At 40.9% G+C, this 22,881-nt stretch overlaps 1 protein-coding gene across 2 annotated transcripts in view; it reads left to right on the top strand.

The window, feature by feature from the left end:
* The window catches only part of KALRN (kalirin RhoGEF kinase), a 498,966-nt gene that overhangs the window by 336,217 nt on the left and 139,868 nt on the right, over window positions 1-22,881 (top strand). For both annotated transcript variants that reach the window (XM_027885121.1, XM_027885122.1), the window contains exons 18-30: window positions 316-534; window positions 3,319-3,468; window positions 4,398-4,512; window positions 7,088-7,203; window positions 7,808-7,930; window positions 10,290-10,472; window positions 11,542-11,660; window positions 12,587-12,653; window positions 13,498-13,607; window positions 14,345-14,414; window positions 16,082-16,171; window positions 21,026-21,118; window positions 22,420-22,531. In XM_027885121.1, coding sequence (XP_027740922.1) covers window positions 316-534; window positions 3,319-3,468; window positions 4,398-4,512; window positions 7,088-7,203; window positions 7,808-7,930; window positions 10,290-10,472; window positions 11,542-11,660; window positions 12,587-12,653; window positions 13,498-13,607; window positions 14,345-14,414; window positions 16,082-16,171; window positions 21,026-21,118; window positions 22,420-22,531 — 1,567 coding nt within the window. The remainder of the gene's footprint in view (window positions 1-315; window positions 535-3,318; window positions 3,469-4,397; window positions 4,513-7,087; window positions 7,204-7,807; window positions 7,931-10,289; window positions 10,473-11,541; window positions 11,661-12,586; window positions 12,654-13,497; window positions 13,608-14,344; window positions 14,415-16,081; window positions 16,172-21,025; window positions 21,119-22,419; window positions 22,532-22,881) is intronic.

Here is a 22,881-nt window from a genome sequence, read left to right as displayed (position 1 = left end):
AGCACAAGAGCTGCCTGTTCTGGGATGCCAAAATGGACCCACCAGGAACCCCACCCTGGGTTGCCCAAACAGTGGTTGCTGACCAGTGGAGCTAATCCATCTTAGCAGTGCTTATGTGTTCCAAGCTCTAATATCGTGTTGCAAATGTGTGTGAATAATTGAAACTAAAATGCTTTGCAGAAAGTAACTGTTAACTGAAGGTAACTCTCTGAAAATATTTCGCTCTCTCGCATCTCCATGCTCACGCCTCGCCTCACCTTTCTACCATACATCTGGCACATCTGTACGACCTCTCTTTCCTCCCCTCATACACAGTCCCTCTTTCATGCCACTTCCTTACAGAAGACACACCAGAGTGCCCTGCAGGTCCAGCAGAAAGCCGAAGTGTTGCTCCAGGCTGGACATTACGATGCCGATGCTATCAGAGAGTGCGCTGAGAAGGTGGCCCTGCACTGGCAGCAGCTGATGCTGAAGATGGAGGACAGGCTCAAACTTGTCAATGCCTCAGTGGCCTTCTATAAAACCTCTGAGCAGGTGAGCTGAGCAGTGTTATATATGGGCCATAGCAAACCTGTATCTGAACTAGTCTTAATTCTTTCTTTGACAAGTATTGTAACCAAAAAAACCCCAAACCAAACAAAGCACAACCCCCCAGAAAAAGAAAAAAAAAAGTGGTTTGTAGTAACTTTCATATTAAAATTTTTAGTGAAGCAATGTAATTCTTGAAGTTGTTTCTTTGGAGGTTTTTTTCAATTTTTTTCCCCTTTCAAACAGCAATAATTTTTGAAATCTTACCATTTTTGTTTTAAGTTCTCATGATATCAGACCTAATTTTGAGGAATATGAATCTGCTTTTCCTTGAGAACCACTTGCATTTTATCAGTTGTTACTTTGTGAGCAGTACTAGCCAGCATTTTCACTAGTAGTTAAACACCACCATGCTGAAAAGCTGCCAAGATACAAAAGGATTTCTCTTAAATCTACCTGCAACACAGATAATTGCAGCAGTAACCCATTGTATGTTATCTCTGTTAATAGTATGGTAACATTCCAGGTGTTCATGAATTTTAAAACACCTTCCAGTTGGCTGCTGGTGTGGTGGGATTATTCATCTCTTGCACAAGCAGGTGCCATTTCTGCTGTAGTCAGTGAGAATTAGTGCCACAGTGTGGCTACTGCAATAGCCCTGCCTGATGTAATTTACTGCAGTCAGGCAGCTGGTGTTAGCATGGACATTGCAGGAACCTGTGGTTTTACACAAAGGGCAGCAGTGATTGCCATGACATTTTCTGTTGTTATTATCATCTCACAGTTAGTTCCTCAATTAGAGAACCAGGCTTGGTGAGGTTTTTAACACAACTAAATATGTTATTAGGGAAAGAGCTTGTTTCTCTTTAACATCAAGGCTGCTGATGATCCTTGGGCCACTTTTTGGTATCATTTGTTTAATGTGTTTTTAAGATTAGGATGAATTAAATCCTCATAAAGAATTTCTTTCACTCTGAAGAGTTTCAAACAGATTTACATTCCCTGATGCCATTCGAGATCAAAATGAATTACTGCTGATGGAGCTTTGTGAGAAATGAAAACCATTGAGGGATTCATTAAAGCTTTAGGGAGTTAAATGTGGTGGACAATGAATGCATAGCCACTAATTTATCAGTTTTATCTCTCTTCCTGTTTCCAAGTCACAGACAAACATACACTGCAGTGCCCACCATTTCATTCATAAGTTGTGTCTATCCAGCAAATATTTAAGGCTCACTGCTGCGAGTACTCTGTCATCCTCTCTTGGGCTGCACAAGTGATCCACAGTCCTTAAGGGTCTGCTCTCTGACTGGATGACAGTGGATTGAATGATTTACTGGATCCTGAATTCTCTGAGTATCTAGAAAAAACAGCTAAAAGGGTCAAGAGGCTGTCACATCCAGCCTAACTTTTTCATGCCTGTCTTCCCCAAGCATATTATGTTCTTGATGTAAGTGGTGAAGCCCTGGTTTTCAAATAGCCCAGTTTCTCTCTGACTTCACTGACAGCTCACTTTACATTCACTTCTCTCATCATCTCAACAGAGAGATAGTATTTCTATGTGCAGGGGTGATTCTTTCTGGAAAGTGTGGATCCCAGGCAGTCCATTTACTTTAAGTCACCAAAGTCCAATAGAATGTCAAGGTTTTCAAGAAGTAAAATGCAAATGCTTTTCTGTGCCTAAATAACACATGGGGTACTTGCTCTCCAATAAATTTTTGAGAGCAAATGCTGGTTTGCATCCAAGGAAAATGATTTCAGATTGCCAAATGCATAATGTCCTTGCATAATGCATAGTGCACAAGCCTGGCAGCAGGATCAGTTGATCATTTCACCTTAACTCACCAATTTTAAAATAGACTTTGATGTTCTCTGGATTGGTGGGTGATGCTGGACTCCAGACTGTGCTCTTAATCATGTAGGGCCATTAAAAAGGATGAACGGGGTTAGCTGGATCCCTAGCAACAACTGACTGGATTTTGAGTCATCTCAGCAGGGGAGTGTGTAGGAAGAGCCCTCTGGGAAAGAAGAGGAAAGTTCCAAATGTTCTGGAAAACTTCGGCAGTTTTTCCAGTATCTCCACGAGCCACTGAGAGTATTGTCAGGATCCATGGCACATCACACTCAGCTTTGTCTGAGGCCACTGCATGATTTCCGAGATGCGTTGATTTATTTACCTCATTCCAACTATTCTACCAAGATAGAAGATAGAAGATACATTTGCGAGCCTTGTACAGTGGAACACCTGGATCCACCTGCATTGTGACACTGGTTGAATGTCTATAGGTTTCTATCAGTCTTTACAAAAGCTGTATAGGGAGCAACTACCATGCAGGAAAACAGAATTAGTTCCAGCTTCAGGAAAGTATTTAAGCATGTGTTTTTCTTTAAGTATGTGCTAAGTCCCTTGACTTAGGTAGGATTTAAACACATCTAAAGCACTCTTCTATAATAGGGATTGTTTCCTGAAGGATCCATTGGGGCTGGACTGATCCCTACCTTGATTCAACCTTTTGTACTTCCCCCCCATTATCCATTAGAAGAGAAGAATGATTTATCAGCCTTAAACCAGAAAAATTTTATCCCAAACAGTAGAGATCCCTATGGGTGAGAAGAACTGCTAAATCATTCTGTGCAGGGCCTGTTTTACACCAAGGTATCCCCATGCTGTGACCCATTAGCACAAAACATTTAGATTTGAAATGTCATTGGTCACAGACTTTTACTGGATATGCTCCTTGTGTTTATGATTGTAGAGAACTGAATTGCTGTGCTCTGGGTATATTTCAGGTGTGCAGTGTATTAGAGAGTTTGGAGCAAGAATACAGACGGGATGAAGACTGGTGTGGAGGTCGAGATAAACTTGGACCAGCAGCTGAGATAGACCATGTCATCCCTCTGATCAGCAAACATCTGGAACAGAAGGAGGCTTTTCTCAAGGTCTTGTTTTAGTTCTCTGATAAATCGGGAAAACTCTCCATTAAGTAGACAGTTTAGAGAAGTGTTAGAGCAGGTAAACTTGAGAGGAGGTTCTGAGGTGTAATTCCAGTTCAGCTGCTGGCTGGCTGTACAAATCCCAGGCCAGTTTTACTTTGTTCTAGCAGGGGTAATAAGCATTATCATCAATGCGTATTTCAGAGAGATGTCACCAGGACTATTTAGGTGATATTTACATTGCACTTGCAGAATGTTTGTTGCTGTGCTGGTTCAAAGTTAGAATTCTCAAAATTGCATTATAAATTGCAGCTATTACACATCATTTTGATGTTGTCTTGTACAAACCATCCAGCATTTCAAATTGTGTCCTCCAAGCCAATAACTGAAGAACTAATAGCAACTGAAGCAATTGTCTCTCTGTAAGGCAGCACCAGGACAGAGACAGAGATTTCTTCCAACCTTCCAGGTGCTGCTTTGTAAGAACTGTACAGCTGACAGGCTGACAAGTGAACTGTCAGCCAGCCTTCCACTAAAGCTGATACACAACGTGACACTATGCTTGCAGTCCAGGCTTAAGAAATTATGTCTCTAGACTGTAAGTTTTTTGAAACAGTTAGTACTTTCCTTGAGAGATGGGTTAGGTTTGGTTAGACTGAAAATGTGTGAGAGACCAGTTCTTTACAACCAGTTATTTTATTATTAATTCACTTAATATATAAAATGAGCCATTATGTTGAAAATTACTTACGTTGTAATACATTTATGAGGCTGTTAGTTTATTAGTTAGTTTATTGACTCTTAGCTAAAGTTCTCATCCTCCCAGATGAAAGAGAATTTCTCCCTGCAAAATAAGCAGAGAAGTCCCTTGGGTGCCTTTTGCTCTCTTTGCTCATCCTTACTGATTCTTTTTGGTGGGGGGCTGTTTTCCTTAGGCCTGTACACTGGCACGAAGGAACGCCGAGGTATTCCTGAAGTACATCCACAGGAACAATGTCAGCATGCCCGGAGTAGCAAGCCATACCAGAGGGCCCGAGCAGCAAGTAAAAGGTTGGTGCATTGGTGCAGTGACAGCACTGAAGGTTTTGTTTGCTTCCCTCTCTGCTGCTGCTCATCCCAAAGTCTGTGCACATGCTGAGAGGGCACCCTAAGTTTTGCCATCTGCTGTCACTAAATGGTACCTGTGCCTGACACCTTTAGAAGGGATCCCTCCTCTGCCAGGTGGGAGTTCTTACACAAAGCTGGCTGTTGCAGGTGGTGATGGGGGAAAAAGGAAAGGTGTTTGAAGCACAGGCTTCTCTTGTCAGAAGAGTCTGTGGAAGGAACACTCCACCAGCTCCCATCACGTAGGGTGTTAGCTGAGATCATCAGAAACTATTTTGCCTCAATATCTAAACATGCATAAGCAAATAAGCACATATCAAATACGTGGTCTGGATGCATCCTGTTGCTGCTGAGCACGATGAACCCCAAACTTGTTTGTCTGTAGGATGGATCTCCTATTTTTTTGTCCCTGGAATTCTTTGTGATGTCCTACTACATCTAACAATCACCAGCAAAAGTACCCACCTGCACTTATTTTCCTTTGGCCAAAAGATCAGCATTTACAACCAGATGATACATCTGAAATGTTTGCAATTCTTCCACTCTTCTGCTTAATTAATCAGTTGTTAATTTGTGGCAAGAAATGCTGTGAGGTACAGATAGGAATGAACAAAATAATTCTGTAGAAATAAACTATTTTTGATATTATTATTGGCTTCCTTACAAGCTGCAGAAAGCTACAGGTTAAAAGCAGTGCAGTCATTACATACGTGGGAGGGATAGGAACTTTGGGTTTACACAGAAGATGAAATTGGTTCTACTGAAGAGGTTATTTTCCTTTCTCTCAATACCAGTCCTTCAATGTCAAGATGACTTTGTTCAACTTTCACCCACTGCTGTGTTAAATGCTTAGCATTATTATGGACATTTGTTCCTTACAGTTGAAAATCATGGGAAAGCTAATCAAGGCCTGACTCAGCAAGACCTTAAATGTGCACCTGATATGAGCTTGTGAGTGTTCCTTGCTGAGCTTGTTTGCAGTGATTCACTTATGTAAAAATCAGCTTGTCTACTACTCCGTTTCTAAGCCAAATATGTAGTTCTTGTGCCTGGTGACTCTATGCACAGAAATTGTTTGAGGTGGACGCTTCAGATCAAAATAGAAGCACCATCTATGAGGATATTTATTGTGCTTCCAACATGAAGTTATTAATACAGAGTCAAAATTAGTTTTATTCGGAATAAACTGTGGATGCAGAGAGCTGATCTAGAGCATCTACGACAAGCTCCAAGTTGACTTTGTCACTCAGACCAAGTTCCCAATGTCCTCAGCAGGGTCTAGGCTAGGTTTTGTAATTAACTTCAGTATTACAATTTTTTTTACCAGAGCTAGTGTCACACTTGCACATGCGGAGGGATACATCCAAATCTGTTTGCCACCTCTGTTGATAAATAAGCAGTAAATATAAATACATTCAGAAAGGTCTTAGCGTGGGAGAGGTTAATAAGAGGTGCTGTAAATGACCCTGAGTCACCATAAGGGGTTGAGAACCTGCCTCAGTGTGTGAATAGACCAGAGTGCAGATGCTGCCCAGGCTGCCTGTGCCCGAGCCCCCTGTGGGGACTGCTCTGCTGTGGGACTGGGACAGGGGCTGCCTCACCTGAGCTCCATCCACAGCCACGGATGACACATGGCTCAGCTCAGTTTAAACAGAAAAACTCAAGTTTAAGTAAGGCTTGTGTTAGCCATATAGTGTAAATCTCTTGCACTCTCTTCATGTTGTCTTTTCGGTTATACCCACGATATATTGCAAGAGTTAAACTACACCCATTTATCAAGTGTATACAGTCTATCTGCGCGCTTTTGAAGGGGTTTTGAAGGAGAGCACGTGTGTTCTATACTCAAAGGAGTAGCAGGTCTCCTGCAAGACTCCTCCTAAATATGGATGTCTGTCCCATCCCCACCACACAGAAAGCAGTTTAGAGGACCAGTACCAGACCTCAGCCCAAAATCACAGCCCAAGAGTAGCTGAATGGGGAGCACACAGAGGGTCTCCAGGCAGCACAGCTGTAAAGGAATCTTACCAGGTGTGTCAAAGAAGCAGCTCAGGTCTGAATTAAATTCAGGAATGACCAGAGCTCTAATGGCAGAACGGGATTTGGTGCCAAGTGCTGAGTAACCTCTGGCCAGAGCAACAGATGAGGCAGTAAAAGAACAATTTCTCCTATGTCAAACTGACTCTTGAAATAAGTAACAGAAGAGAACAAAAGGATTAGAAATCATATAACCTTCTGTATTTACTGGAGTAAATCCCAAACTCTATTTTAGCATCTTTTCCTTTACCAGATAATCCTGCAACTATATTTTCTTTGTGGTGTTTTTTTGAGTGTTTAGTTAGTTTGGTTTGGTTTTAAAGCAGCCCCTTTGAATCAATGCTTGTTTTTAGGAAGTACAATATTGGGCACTCTTGCTCTCAGGCGTGTGGTCCAGGCAGAGTGATTAAATTCAGCTTTTTATGGCTTATTTCTGTATGCACTCAAAGAATCACTAGTCATGCAGATGTTTTCCTTTGCTCTACAGCCATTCTGAGCGAGCTATTGCAGAGGGAGAACCGGGTCCTTCACTTCTGGACCCTGAAGAAGCGACGATTAGATCAGTGCCAACAATATGTTGTCTTTGAGCGCAGCGCCAAGCAGGTAGTGTAAAAAACCCCCCTTTGCCTTTCTCTCCTGGCAGTGTGTAAATATGTCCTGTATTTGTGTAGTGCCTCTGTGTGGGGTTTCTGTTGCAATCTCAAGATGTATTTAAACATATTTAAAGACTGTAACTTTTGAAAACATGACAAATAGAGATTAAAAACAAACAAACAAAAAAAAACCCAACTAAACACAATTCCAAAACTCAACAACGAAACTCAGTATTTTTGTTACCTCAGATTAATTTCTGTATTTGTTCATTTTTTTGAAAATAAATATAAGAGCAAACTTGTTTTATGGAGCTATTACTGAATGAGAAAACTATGTGTGTGAAGATTTATCTGTCTATAGGTAGAATTCCCTACACTCTCTTTTGTCCAAGAAAACACAGAGTACCTTCATGTATCCTTTCCCACTTGCTTTCATTACTTTTTTCTTTTTGCACAGTCCTAGAAAGTGTTTTAGTATACACAGTATAAAGTCCCAATGGGTTTGGTATCCTTTATTTGGCAGGTTTGGGGTTTGTTTTTTGCCAGAGGATTAGTTCTTGAAATACAAAGACTATTTGTTTTGTTTTTCCTTTGGTTGTTTTTGATGTTCGCAGGCCTTAGACTGGATCCAAGAAACAGGCGAATATTACCTCTCTACTCATAACTCCACTGGGGAATCAGCAGAAGAAACTCAGGAACTCCTGAAGGAATATGGGGAATTCAGAGTACCTGCCAAGGTAAAAAGTGATTTTATTCTAGTTATGCCATCTGCTTTAGCCTATACTTATTGTTCTGTTTCAGTGCCTCAAATCTCTAGTAATATTCTCTATATTTTATATTTGCCTTCTAACATTCCCAGCCCAGAAGATAAATGTGTTTTGAGAACTGTGATCTTCCATTTTTAGTAAGACATAGACATTAAAAGGAGTGTTTTTTCCACCTTGGACTGTGCTGGTTACAGAGAATTTTTATTCTGATCATAAGGAAGAGAAAGTTCCTTTGTATACAGAGCAACCTAATGAGACATACCCTAATTCCGCCATCAGACAATCATTCCAGAATGGTATGAAGTACATAATTGTTCTGAACACATTCAAGGTCATGTTGGATTCCTGGCCTCTTTCTTCTGTCATTAGGACTACAATTTGCTTCTCCAGTTCCAGCTGTGTTAATCACAGATGATCATTTATCTCATTAGAAATAATCTGCTGATCCCAACAAAGTACTATAAATAGATGGGGTGAACGTTTTTGAATAGAAAACTGCATTACTAAGAATCTATTCATTTATGTGGAGCAATTCTGGGAAATCTGGTGGGGTTTACAGAGGAATGGTGATTGGATCTGCTTCAGGCAAATTAATTCAAACCATAGGTAATTCGTAGACAGTGAATCCACTGGGTATTAACAGTCACTGATAAGGATGTAAATTGCAAAGTTGGACTGCAGGAAGACCCTGGCTTTGGTATTATGTAGCTGCATTTCACTGTGTCCTGAAATTGATCTTCTGTAATCCTTAAACTCCTCATTAGGCTGTCCATGCTTGCATGGGTTTGATTCACAGTCTTTGTGGTGTTCTTGTCTCCTTCTTTTTGCTTAGCTTGCATGTTTCTGAAAGTGTGAGATAACTAGCAGCGGATGGAAGTTAATTTTATCAGACGGGACATGTACGACACTCTTTAACTACTTCTGAACTCTTACCACCCATAATTAGTCCACCTGAAATTATATTCCAGTTCATAAATTCCATAATTTCATTTTTATCAGAATAATCCACATTCATCCAAACTATTTCAGCTTTCGACTTAGCCTCAGATTGAGTTTTATATCTTGTTCCTATTAACCATTACTGGCTGTTCCTTACAGTGACACATCTAGTCTTGTTCCCTAGGGCTCTCATAAATCACTTTCCCACTGCTGACCCAGGACATTTTCACTGCCATGTGCAATCTGGTAAATGCATGTCATTCCCAGACGGATGTTATACTCAAATTAAGCTGTAACTGAAAGCCTTCCTGATCCAAATAACTTTCTGGCCAAACCAATTATTTGGAATGCAAAAACATCAGTAGCCTTGGGGAATGAAAAATGCTTTAAAAATTACAGGAAATCAGATTTTTACATCTCCATACCTACCCTTGATTAGACACTCAGTTTGTTAGGATGACCTCTGATTCAGCTGTTAATTTATTATGGTAGTGAAATTTCTTGAGTTTATTTTGGATTTGAAATCTGCTAGATATTTCTGGTCTGACATGCATTTGTGGCCAAATCACTGATGTCAAGTACCTGACAGCATGTCTTTAGGCATGGTGAAAAGTCCTCCCCATCTCTGAAAGGAAATTTGCCAGTACCTCTCTTCCTGGGATAGATTTGGAATCAGAGCTTAAGTTTATAACTAGGTTCTTTGTGCCAGTTTTGCATGAAGTTCCTCAACATGGGAAATCATCGTAACTAGGGGACATTCAGAACCTAAGTGGAACAGAAAAGACCTCTGGAAGGTTTGGGGGCTCAATGAATCTTTTGGAGTTCAGGCATCCTTTAGTTGGTAATGTTCTAACTGGAACTAAAGCACTGATGGAGTTTTTTATAGAAGATCATGAATTTGGATTTAAATTCTGTTTGGTTTTGAAACAGCATAGTACTCACTCCAAATCACTTCCTGGGCTAAGAAGTGTATGAATGACCTGCCTACACAGGTCTGCAGAACGACCCAGGAATATAGACTAAGAGTAACGTGGTGTATTTTATGAGGCATGTTTTTTCAATCCTATCTTCTGCTCCAAGGTTCACAAAAAAATAAGCTTTTTATTATGGGAAGGAGGCATGTCTAACCTCCAACATGTTCTCCTTGTGTGTTTGTGTGTGCGTGATTCCAAAATCTTGACTTTTTCTATCTTCTGCAGCTTTTTAAGTGTCCTTATAAAAATGTCATTCAAGTTTTACTGGGTAAAGTTTTAAGTGCCTGATTCTGTATAAGATGAAGCACAGACACGCTTTAATGATGTATAAAAAAATTGTGAGCTGCTTTTGATTGCTGTGTAAATTGAAAGCAAAGGAAATAATTCAACATAACCAAGGACCTTATTTTGGGCAGCAAACAAAGGAGAAAGTGAAGCTCCTCATCCAGCTAGCCGACAGCTTTGTAGAAAAAGGACATATACACGCCACTGAAATTAGGAAGTGGGTCACCACCGTTGACAAACGCTACCGAGACTTCTCTCTCAGGATGGGGAAATACCGCTACTCCCTGGAAAAAGCCCTTGGAATCAATACAGAGGTACAGTAAGACCATGTCCTGCTGGGATTTTATACCAAAGCTGAAAGTCACAGAGGAAGGTGCAGGCTATGGTATGAATGCTGCAGGTTTTCATGTACCCATCAGAAACACTTAAAGCTCAGCCACCCTACCCAGCCAAGCTCAGAACTGCTCCTGAAGAGAAAACTTCTTGCTGTGGCAGATCAATGATATGAGGAGGAGGCAGATGAAGATCAGAAAGACTTTCTAAACAAATGTTTTCACTATTTTCCAGGAGACCATACGGCTCTTGGGAAGGAGGAGGAAACATATTTGAATAAAAGTCTATGTTAATTTTAGTATAAACCATAAATCCCACACCATTATTTTGAGTTAAACTCAAATTTTGCCTGTAAGTTTCCATTCTCTCATCCCCAAACTAACGTAAAAATTTGATCCTCAGCCTCACCTCTGAGTTATTTTGCGTGACATAGAGCACACAAGAGAACCAAAAAACAGAACCTCTTGCTGTTCCCTGCCCATAGTATTAAGGGGGAGTACCAGAAGCAGAAACACTTAAAACCCTTTCAGAAAACAATTATTTGAAATTAAATATCAGAAAGAGGAAAAAATTCCCTCATACCCTCAGATACTTTAATTGTGCTGTTCCTTGTAGGGTCTGTGGTTTACACAGTGTTACCTACCACAGCCCAGAAAGCTATTTCCATGGTAAATGGCCATTGAAAGTTGACATTGTCTCTGAAAGGTTCTGTACTTTATCAGGCTATTATTTATGAAGTCCAACAAGGGGCAACTAATTTTGCTATGAAAGAGTGAGGTAAAATTTAGACATTTTTCATCAATACCTATTGCTAGATAGGAGTAACAGTGAAGACTACATTGAATATCATATCTGACATTTTTTAAGATGTCTCTCTCACCTTCTTTTCCTTCTCACTGTAGTTCTACTTCTGTCGGAATTTCCTTCTTTTTGAGATTATCTTACTTTTGTCCCTTCTTACCCACTTGATCTCATGAACATGCTGCACTTTGTTCAACAGTAAGATTGCAATGAATTTAAAATATGTACTTTTTTTTTTTTTCCCCCAAGGATAACAAAGACCTAGAACTAGATATTATTCCAGCAAGTCTTTCAGACCGGGAGGTAAAGCTGAGAGATGCAAATCATGAAGTCAATGAAGAAAAAAGGAAGTCGGCCAGAAAGAAAGAGTACGTCCCAAATGCTCACAGCCTGCCAGGGCACATTACCTGATAAAGAGTGATTCCACAATATTTGCATGACCAGAAGTGACAGTCCTGTAATTCCTTCCAGTTACAGAACTATTGAGATAAGTCTGGAGATGTAGGGTGGAAGTTGTTACTTGCAGGTTAGAGAATTTCAGAAGATATAGAGTTGAATTTCTTTTGGGTTTAATCAGTAGTTACTTTTGGAAAGGGAAAGCACTGAGTCAAGCACTTGGATTAACCCCGATATCTTTTTGGCTGTATGTAAAAAGTAAAATAAACAGGAAAAATAAAAAGCATCTTTAGATGTCTAAGTATTATTTTAACTTGAGTGACAACTAGGGGAGTTAACAGGAGTTAACTGGGCATTTCAACTTTGAGGTGCCCACCCTCAGGCACTACAGATGCCACTGATGGGTTTCCCAGCATTTGGTTTTTTTCTGGTCAGGTACCAATCTCTTGAAGAGCCTTCAAAGTAGTGGTGTCTCCCAAAATCCATCTGTATTGCCACCGAAGGTGAAGTTTTGGGGTGACTTACAATGACTATCATCAAAGATGCAAGCATTTTTGGTGAATCTCAGGTCCTTACTCCTGGGGGAAAAAATATTTTGAGAATTGGTTGGTTATTAAGGATGGACACATAGATAGTAAATCCCAGCTTGGGGCTGCAGAAATACAACTTAATAAGATTTTATGCAGAAAAAATATTTAGAAAATAAAAGCCCTGCAAGAGACTGGGGTATGAAGTGTTTTTTCAGTCGTGGAGCTGAAAGGTGCAAAGTAAGGTAGAGGAAGGTCTAGGGTGGAAATGCCTGTATTTACTAAGACAACAGGGGGATGTTTTTCTTTTCTGTTCACATCACAAATGCTTATAATGCCCCAAACACCTAAAATACTTTATTTTTTTTCAGATTCATTATGGCTGAGCTGCTTCAGACAGAAAAAGCGTATGTCAGGGATTTACATGAATGCTTAGAGGTAAGTGTCAGCCTGGGAAGTCTCCAGTATTCCCTGGGAGCACATGTTATCTTTTCCAGTGGTGATTTTCACTTTACTGCACGGGCTAATTTGGCAGGATTGTGTGTGAAGGTACCACCATTGGTGGTTTGCTGCACAGCCATGTCCTGCTGGGGGTGGAAGATGAGTGGGCAGCAGGAGGAGTTTTTCTCCCACTGTCAGGACTCTGCCCTGTTCTCTCCACTCTTGGCTGTGTCTGCACCTCCAAGGATACCTGAGTGTGCCTTGATTGGCCAAGCTTGTTGGTTTTTTTGTTTGTTTGTTTTAATGGATTCCTGGAGCATTTTTGTAAGAATTAAAATCTATTCCTTTGAATACTCTCATGCTAGAGAACCGTCTGGATTTGCACAGTCAAATACCTTGCCTAGCTGTACAGCAGGGTGTTCCTGAAAGGATCAGTGATATTCAAGGCAAATAAATGAGTATATTTCAGTGAAATCTTTCAGCTTTCACATTCCTGCAGTCAGAAAGAGATTTTTATGTATCTAAGGATCCTGAAGTGGCAAATCTGGCTTATCTTTCAGCTGTTTCTGCCTGCAGTATTTGGACACCATCAGGTGGACAGCAAAGACTGGTGGTGTTGACTTGTTTCTGCTTTTTCCTCAGACAACTTCTAAGTGTCAGCACTCTGAATATCTCTGCAGACCTTTCTGTAACACTGGAAAATTTGGGTTTTCTTAGCTTGTTTGTTTAATCTCAAAGTACATAGTTCCCTTGTCAGCCTCTGCCCTTGGCAATAAACCAGGGAGATCTATTTTTTTCACTGCATTTATTCACAAAACTAAGAATTTCTGTTGCCTTCCAGACTTACCTTTGGGAAATGACAAGTGGAGTGGAAGAAATACCAGCTGGGATCCTCAATAAAGAACACATCATCTTTGGCAATATTCAGGAGATATATGACTTTCATAACAAGTAGGTTTTCCTGACAGTTCTGTTAATGTTTAATGGCTAAGGAAACCAAAGGCATAGGTAGGCACCTGTGCGTCTCTGTGATGTCTGCTGAGAATACCTACAGTACAATGCATGCAGGAGTGTAAAGTAATTCATCCAGATTTGTAAAATAATGTTGGATTTCTTGTTTTGTCTCTTTTGCAAAAATGATTTGCAACTTAGATTAAACTTTGCCTTCAGCTGATTAATAATACTGAAGTCACAGGATACCTCTGCGAACAGAGATGTCACTTGTGGTACAAGTTGGTGGGTGAAAGTTGATTTAAAAAATTTGTATTTTGGGAGTTCACTACTTACCTAAGAAATGCTGAGTTTTTTCAAATTATTGTCCTTTATCCAGTGCGCTGAGTTCAGTGATGGAGAGCTGGCAGCTTTGAGCTTCTCTTTTTGTTCCTCCCCTGAACCACGACACAACAACTTTTTGAGGATTTACATTCTCGATTATCACTTTGCAGTCCTGGAAACACTGACTATCTACTAAGGATTGCCATCTTTTCCTTTTTAGAGGAGTCAGCCATGACTGTACTCAAAATCCAAAGCATACCTTGGCAAGAGACACTTTTTCCACTGGCAGGATGCTTGATTAGCCTCAATCAAGATACAAGTATTGATCATTAGTACTGATTAACTCACTGGTCATTCTGCATCTCCTGGGTATTTGAGTGTAACTAATTTACATTGGTATCTTCCTCTTTCAGCATTTTTCTAAAAGAGCTAGAGAAATATGAACAACTGCCTGAGGACGTGGGCCACTGCTTTGTCACCTGGGTAATGAGACTGCTTCTTCTCATTATATATTCACATTAATTCCTCCAGCACAGATGGAAACAAGCTGGGAATAGGTGCAAGGGTTATGTCCTTAGTGATAAGTGAGATAGAGAGCTAGTTTGGAACTACAGCTGCTTTGTCCTTCTCCTGTCTCTGGGTGAAAGGTTCCTCCCATAACTCTTCTCCTGAATAGTGGGAAGGCTTTCAAAGCCTCTCTCCTTGTCCTGCACTGACCAGCACAGCTTCTGTCTCTGCTGATTTCTGTTTAACAGGAACTGATCAAACCAAACCTGTGTTTAGGGGTGACATTCATTTCCCTGTGAAAGGCCCTGGGAGGACAGACGTTAAAAATCTTAACATACCTTCCCTAAAGAATTTTAGTCATGCCATAAGAACTTTACAAAGGCATGAATAACATATTTTATCAGCATTTTTCTCCAGAAATTAGTGTCAAATTTCTGAGCCACCGTGCTCTCTCATTCCATTACCCAATGCCAGGATGATTTCCAATAGGACTTTGAAATCTTGGTGCTAAGAATCTCTGTGGGCGTAGGAAGCTCTGGGAATTGGCTACAGTGATTTATCTGTATGAAAGCTGTTCTCTTTTCGAAATATTTAACAGTCAAGGCAACCATCTTTGTGTTTACTCTGATGGTTTGTTCATATTTCAAAGCTAGGAATTAGTGTTTTAAGAGTAATGATGGAATAATTTCACTTATCAAAAAATGAGCATGTTTGGATGATTTCATATGGGCTTTTAATTTAAAAACATGTCACAAGTGTTGATTAAATGGATTGAGAAATATTGTTTACAAAGAAAAGGTTATATATTTAGGAAAAATGGATGGATTTATATGTAAAATGTGCATCATTCTGTGCAAAATCTTCATGGTACTTTTAAGATACTACAGCATCATCTCAGCAACAGTAAATGTCCAGAGCTGTGTGTATTGGTTACAGACATACATACAAAGCTGCCTGCCCAACTGCATGGTCCTATTGTTTAGATACCTGGAATAAAAAAATACAATAGTAATAAAAGAAAGCCATCGTCCTGTTTCATTTACCTGCCTCTTCTTGAGGCCAGAGTACAGCAATATGAGGTGGGAGTGCACAGATGCTTTTTATTTCCTCTTAAAATTAGATAAATTAGGAAATAAAATGCAAAACACTCTGAGCACAATGTAAAATTTGTGCCATTTAAGTGTGAGCCAAGGTAGGAAAGGCAAGTCTAGGCCAGGTGTCACAGTTTTCAAGTAAAAAATATTGCCTCAAGCTAGTTTAAGCTAGGTGAGTCTCTTGCCTAGGGTTTCTACACTGGCTTTATCTTCGAGTAGGTCATAGAGTCAACGCTTCAGACCTGCAGACTCTTGGATACAATCTGTGTAACATCATTAGAGCTCTTAGAAATTACTTTATATCTGGATTAAAGTTTTAGGCCTTCTCCCTGTGATACTTGTCCTCTCATAGCCCTCAGAACTGCTCAGGTAAGGTATGAACTTTAAAGTCCTTTGTTCTTAATATTTTACAATTCTTGTGTTCCATGGTGGGGAGTGGGTGTGTGGGAGGGTGTTATCACCTTTATTTATCCTGATAAGCTTTAATAAAAGACTGCAGGAGCAGAGAAATATCTTATCTTGCTTTCCCCTCGATGTTTGTTTTCACAGGCAGATAAATTTCAGATGTATGTCACCTACTGCAAAAACAAGCCTGACTCCAGCCAGCTCATCCTGGAACATGCAGGGACTTTCTTTGATGTAAGCAGCCATTGCCATTTTCCTTCCATACACCTAGTGCAGCTGAAACACCTCCTTTACATCTGAGCAATGGGTTCATTTCTGTGCCTTGGCATTTGGGGTTTTCATTCCACTGCAAATATCACATGCTCTGAAAACTGATAGGCTGTGGTGTGATGTGTGATCTTCATCAGTGTGGCAAGGTGTTTTGAATGGAGACACACATTCTTATGGGAACTTTCATGTATTTTTCAGACTAAATCCTTTCTAAAAATCTGGTTTAGATGTACTCTCTGTTTGTGGGTTTAGTGGTAAGGCAGATTCTATTATATTTTATGACCTGAAACCCCTCAGTCCAAAACAAGATCCTTTCTTCCTGTTCAGAAAATTTTACCAGCCTATTAGATTTATTTCATCATACTGGTAAGAAACTGCATTGACTGCAATTAGACTATGTCCCTAACAAGAACTACACCTGGTGAGAAACATTTTTAGGCTCCAATCCCAATTTTGTAGGCTGAGAAAAATATTAGACTTTTTGAATACCTTCAAACTCTTCCTCTTATTTTTGGAACCTCATCCATTTTGCCAGACTTGTCTGCTACCTTACAGTTTTAATTAGTTGCCTCTCTGCAAAAAAGAAAAAAAAAAAAGTCCTAAGACCTCTTTTCCAAAGCGTTAAAAATCTGTTTGCAAATGTAACCACTCAGCAGGATCCAAGCTGTGATGTTGTTGGCAGCTGACATAAATCAGCTCCTCTGGGGTTTGTATGTGCCAGTGGTTGTAGCATTTCAGTCACACTCGACAGTGAAAGGTCTCAAAAGAGCCAGAAGAAAAGTGATGAACAACTTTTTCATTTGTCTCATATTTTGCCTTGTTACCAAATGGTCCAAAAGTAGAATGGAACTGCAAGGAACTTTCCAGGAGGTGGCGCTTGAGCCTGTTGAATGGTTTTTAAAGGTCGGTGACTCGTGAAGGGTTGTGAGCTGCCCCAGGTGTCCATCAGTGCTGTTTGCACAAGTTAAAAGTGTTTTCTCTGCTAAGCTTTTCCACTCCAGCTCTCTATATTGAGGCTGGAAACCTCACTGATGCTGCTTAGTAGTGAATGTTTATGTGTCAGCATCTGCTGTTCTGCAAGGGCAGATGTTTGCCTTCTACTGGTCCTGGACTATACCCAGTGATGCCTGTGCAAAAAGATGCCCCCAAAAAATCCCCAAGAAATCACCCAATCTGAGTGACTAAAGTAATGCAAAGTACCTGTAGATCCTTCTTATCTTGATCTTGGAGAGGCAGTGTTTCAGTGACAGCACAGGACAGTCTGGTACAAGGAATAAAGGGGAAATGGCTGGTTCTTTTCTTCGAGACAGAACTTGGAATTTCTCAAAACACCCTGATGATGAGAGTGAGTTATTTAGAATAACACCCTTGGTAAGAAGTTTGCTTGAAGATCACAAGTGTACAACCCCTCAAATGGCATAAACTGTCATAGAAAGACACCTTTGAGTTGAAAACCAGCAGTCCCAGTGACCTGTTTGAACCATGGAAAACTTACAGCTTCAGGGCTCAGCTGCAAGGATTAGCTAATTAGGAGAAGGAGCAAAGATAAGTGACATGTCTTACTGGAAACCATGAACTACTAGTGTTGCTCTGAGAGGTGGGATGTTCTAAGGGTGTAAGTGAAGCCATGTATGTAGATAAAAAGCAGTTTCTTTTACTAGACCAGCTGAGACAGGAGGAAAACTATGCTCAGACGCTCAATTATGAAATTTGCCTAGTTCTTCAATGAAGGATAAAGACTACTGTATTCCCTCCCTACAGATCATTCTCTCTTTATAAAATTCAGAAGTTGTTGGTATGGATATATTAGCTGGAAATTGCATAGGGAATTAAACTAACGTGCTTATTCTGATATAAGTGCAGTAAGCATTAATGTGGGTCTTTTGCTTTTTGTATCGGTCTTGTTCATTATCTGAGAATTTCTTAAAACTTTATTCAGTAGTTTCAAAGATAAATGATGCCTACCATGTTTAGCGTTTTTAAAATATTTGTAATACTATAAACTTCAGGCTAGCAAGGTTGGTTTTTTTTTTTTTTTATTGACAACATATATTAGCTCTCAAATTGGTGGAAATCAACGTGTTATTGAGGTGATCAAGTTGATTTTAGTGTATATTATTTAAGCAAGCTTTGGTCCTCGAGAAGAGTTTGATTCAGTCACCTACATGCTTCTGCTATTTTAAACATTTTTTTGCTTTAGATCTTGGAAAAGATGAGTTTTGATATTCAAGAAGCCCCAGGGCACTTTTGACTTGCATGACCAGCAAGGAACATGGTAAAGCTGCTTGACTTTGGTAGCACTGCAGAGCACTGTGTTTCTGCATGGGTGGTGGTTCTTGAATAGTTTCTCCACTGATCTGGAGTGTCCCTTAGGAAATGAGCAGAAGCACAACCAGAGCCTCCTCTTCTGCTTACTAATATTTTTTCTGAAATTGCTCATCAGATTTGTGTCATGCATCACAAAACCTAAATGTCTCATGAGAGTTTTGGTGTTGAAGCAGTCTATTTAGCAAGTCTTTGGTCTGTACATCCAGTTCAGGATGCAATTTGTCCTCCTACCAACCAACTGTGCACAATTAGATGACATCTAAATTTGTGAATCTCTTTCGATGTTTGATACAAAATCTAGGCACTGTCACTGCTTCATGGCAAATTCAGCAGTCCTGATGGTATGACATTGTATTTAAGTGTTCCTGTCTCCATACTGCCCATCCAAGGACTTCTGAGGGTCCTGTGCTATCCTATGCAGAGGATATTTTTGGCGCTTGTCTGGGATTCTGTCATTGCCTCAAGACTCCATGTTGATCCTGCTCTGTAGCTCATCTGGTTTGCAATACACAACTGCCAGCACGCAGTGCCTGTCAAATATCTTCATTTCTTCCAGGCCCTTGGAACACTTTACCACCCAAGGAACAACTAAAATTGTGTCTGGTGGCGATGGACTATAACGTGAGACAAGTTTGCTTTAAACAAGAAGCAGGGCAAAGTAGAGAGCACAGAGCTTGTGATCAGCTTGTTTCTGAAACCTGCCAGCTGCTGCAAAGCTCAGACACCTCTGTGCTCCCTGTTCCCAGAGGTGTGTGAGACATGTCTGCCCTGTTGGGCTCTGCCCTGCACAGACCTTTCTCACTTCCATCTCCACTCACAGTGAGTCCAGATCTCTCCAGCTGTTACAAAGCCAACCCAAGACACACTCCAGCAGGCTGCCTTCTTACTCCCACGCTTCAGGGACCAGAGGGAGGAGCTGCAGGGAGAATGTCCCTTCCCAGCAGTGTACTTGTCTGATTGCCATGTAGCAGTGCTGTTGCTGCAGCAGGGACAAATGTCACTCCACTGTCTCCACACAGTCTGACCAGGGAGCATCCTGGCAGAGCAAGGAATGCCCAAAGGGGAGGCATCTTGCTGAGAGATGGCCTGCCTGTTCAGAGGGAGAGCTGTGAGGAAGGAGTAGTGCTAACTTGGTTACTTGGATCCTACAAAAACAAGTGTACTTTGCCAGCTCCAGGAAGTTCACAGACGTGGCTGAGGTCTTGCTGGCTCCTGCAGTTATGGGTTGAGTCCTGGCCATGTGCTCTGCAGGCTCAGTTCCTGTGTGAAGCCAGCCATGACTCAGCTTCATGCAAACTCCATTAACCCCCAAACAGAGCCCCTTCCCTTTTGAGTCTTGTTCATGGCACCAGAGATATTTTTAAGAAAAAATTCGTCTAATTAAAAGAAAAAGGAACGTGGTGTGAAAAGTGGACATTTTTGTGTCCCATCATACAGATAAACATTGGAGCTAAAAAGAAGCAGTAACCTCCCTAGTACTCAGCAGAAAATCAGACTGTATACAGAAAGAAAATCTCTGTTCTTGACAGCTCTTTCCCCTTCACTTTCTGTAACTTCTTCCCTTTACAGTCTCAAATTTACCCTCCAGCAGCTAAGTCCCATTCCCCTTTCTCATCTGCTCCCTTAGGAACTGCAGATTTCCTGATATCCAGGAGCAAGGGGAGGTATGCCCAGGGCTTGGTGGAGACAGAAGGGTTTCCAACCTCTTCTATTTCAGCAGAAAATCTGCCTCTGTAAGGAATGAGTTTGAGGTCTTTTAGATGGCTAAATATGTGCATTAGGGTCCTGTAGGATTTTCAGGAGCTCCTAACTCACCCTAGAACCTGTTGGAGGGAGGTAGCTGGGCCCTTTGCAGACCTCACCAAGCGCCTGTCTGTAATGTCTGCAGAAATTCATGAGCCCATCACACTGATCAACCCAGACATTTTGGTTAAGATTCAGAAAGTGAAAGTACTCAGTGCTGTCACAGATATCATAAAGGTATCTCCTGGGTCCCAGGTGCCACCTCAGAATAGCATGGGTCTGTCAGCACTGTGTCAGACCTGTTACTCACATGGGGATATTTCAGCTACCCCAGGGCTCTCAGATGGTAGGAGATGCCTATGTTTAGACAGCTAAATTACACCCTATGCATGCAATTTAATTTAATGTCACTTCATTTTAATTGAATGTTAAGACTCTGCTTTCAGCCCTCATAGCTGGGGGAAACCAGATGACATGACAGGTAAGTTATATTTAAATCTAAGCCTGTGCAATTTTATTCAGCAGAGCCTTAGCTTGACTTGCAGAGGGACCCTGCAGTTTAAGTGGCCTTAGGGGGACTCTGCAGTTTATTGCCCCTGAAACCACACTTTAAGCATGAGAGCTTAAAGAAAGTTAAAACTAAACATAGAAATGCAGGGATCCACAGCTAAAATTAGTTATGGGTGGTTCTGTCTGGCAGGGGGTTAATAGTTTTCCATGACTGACTGTTGTTTTTGTCTCTTCTAGGAAATTCAGCAAAGACATGGTCTGGCCAACTCCATCTCTTCTTATTTAATCAAGCCTGTCCAGAGGATCACAAAATATCAACTCCTACTGAAGGTACCTTAGTGAGCTGCACAAATCAGCTCATGCAGAGCAGTTCCCAGGTGTAGTGATTTACCTTGTGCTTAAGGAAGCTGCTTTATGACCCCTCAGCAGCTGCTGCTGAGCTGCTGCTCCTACTTCCCAGGCCTGGGCATGACAACAAAGTGTGAAATCAGGTTGGCTGTTTTAAAGGAAAAGACTCACATAAAAAAAAGAAAAAAAAATCAAACCGAAAGCAAACAAACCAGTAAAAAAAAACTTTTCAACTGGCTTTCATTTTTGGTTTTCTTGTTTTTTGCATCCAAGTGAATTTCATCCTCAAAAGCAACAAATGGGAAAGCAAAGTTGAAGGGATGACAGAACTGTTTACTTTGCTTCTTGCTAAGTTTGTGATGTACTATTTTGATTAAAGGCTTCAATGATAGTAGCAATGAATTTCGGGAAATTTCACTGACTCTTGACCGAGACTCCTTCATTGGCATTGGATTCTGTTTGAGAGCTAACATGTTTGTGTTTGAAAAATCAGGGAAAAGTTCCATACACAAAGCAAGGACTTCCAAGTGAAACATTAACATTTCCCATTTAAAAAAAAAAAACTTTGTTGGTTTTTGTAAATTGGTTACAGGCTTTTCAAGTATCTTCTGCATAGGTTAATTTTAGATCTAACTTAACCAGCTACTGTTCACTTCAAAACTACTAAGCTAGAGAAGAAAAAATTCTGGGGGATAAGGGAAGAGACAGATTCTGACTCTGAAAACCTAGGACCTGATATGATACTTCTCTATAAAGCTTTCTGAGTCTATACCAAAGAAGAATATGCTATACTAAGAAGGTACTTGCTATGTTCAACACGTTGACAAATCTGTGCTTTGTATCAAGTTTACCACAGCATACCTGCACTGCATAACCTATCTGCTGGTGGGAAGGCTAAAGCACCCCTTTGGTCTCTCCTCAGGTGAATCCTTCCTGAAGGGCCCTCCCTGCCCTGCAGTGCTCACCAGCACTGCAGGATCAGGCAGGGATCCTGCCACCCACTTGGCACAGCTGGACAGAGTGGTGGCTGCAGCATGAGCAAAAGTCCCCAGAAATCTTCCAAATGCTCAGTCTCACTTGAGAGCACCTTGCTTTGTCTCGGTTTATAGTCAATCCTGTTTGATCCCCCCCTATGTGTGAGCATCCGCAGTGGGGTTTGCTGCAGTTCAGCTTTCTCCTGTCCCCGTTAGTGAAGCAGTTTCACGTACCAAGTACCACAGCCAGACACAAAGCCAGCACGTTGGTCAGAGTTTGTTTATGGGCGTTTCTGCATTGCTTCTTAGGAGCTGCTGACCTGCTGCGAGGAGGGCAAAGGGGAACTCAAAGATGGTCTGGAAGTGATGCTCAGTGTCCCAAAGAAGGCCAACGACGCAATGCACGTCAGCATGCTGGAAGGTAGCAGATGGGCAGGCGGCCAGGGCAGGGGAGGGAGGCACAGCTTGCTTGTAACTTGTGTGGAAAGTTAGTGCTGTAGCAGTACTGTTTTTTGATCATAATTTTCAGGTCCCTTCTGGCTCCTTTCTGATATTTTTCTAAAAGTCTTGGAAGAATTAAGCTGGCTAGGAAGTTTGGGGGGAGTTATTTTTTTATCTCTTATATGTGTGTGTATGTATGTACATATGTGTGTGTGTATGTATACATATACAATGTATGTATACATATATTTAGTTAAAACATTCTTTCTTAATGAAAAAGAAAAATATCCCCCTGAAACAGTATCAGTTTAGCTGCTGGCAGCCATAACC

This window comes from Empidonax traillii, unplaced genomic scaffold (assembly GCF_003031625.1).
Source record: "Empidonax traillii isolate 1590-97213 ecotype Southwest subspecies unplaced genomic scaffold, ASM303162v1 scaffold161:size1573837, whole genome shotgun sequence".
Classification (NCBI taxonomy): domain Eukaryota; kingdom Metazoa; phylum Chordata; class Aves; order Passeriformes; family Tyrannidae; genus Empidonax; species Empidonax traillii.
The sequence above is the reverse complement of the archived record's forward strand: the minus strand, read 5'-3'. Positions and strand labels throughout refer to the sequence as shown.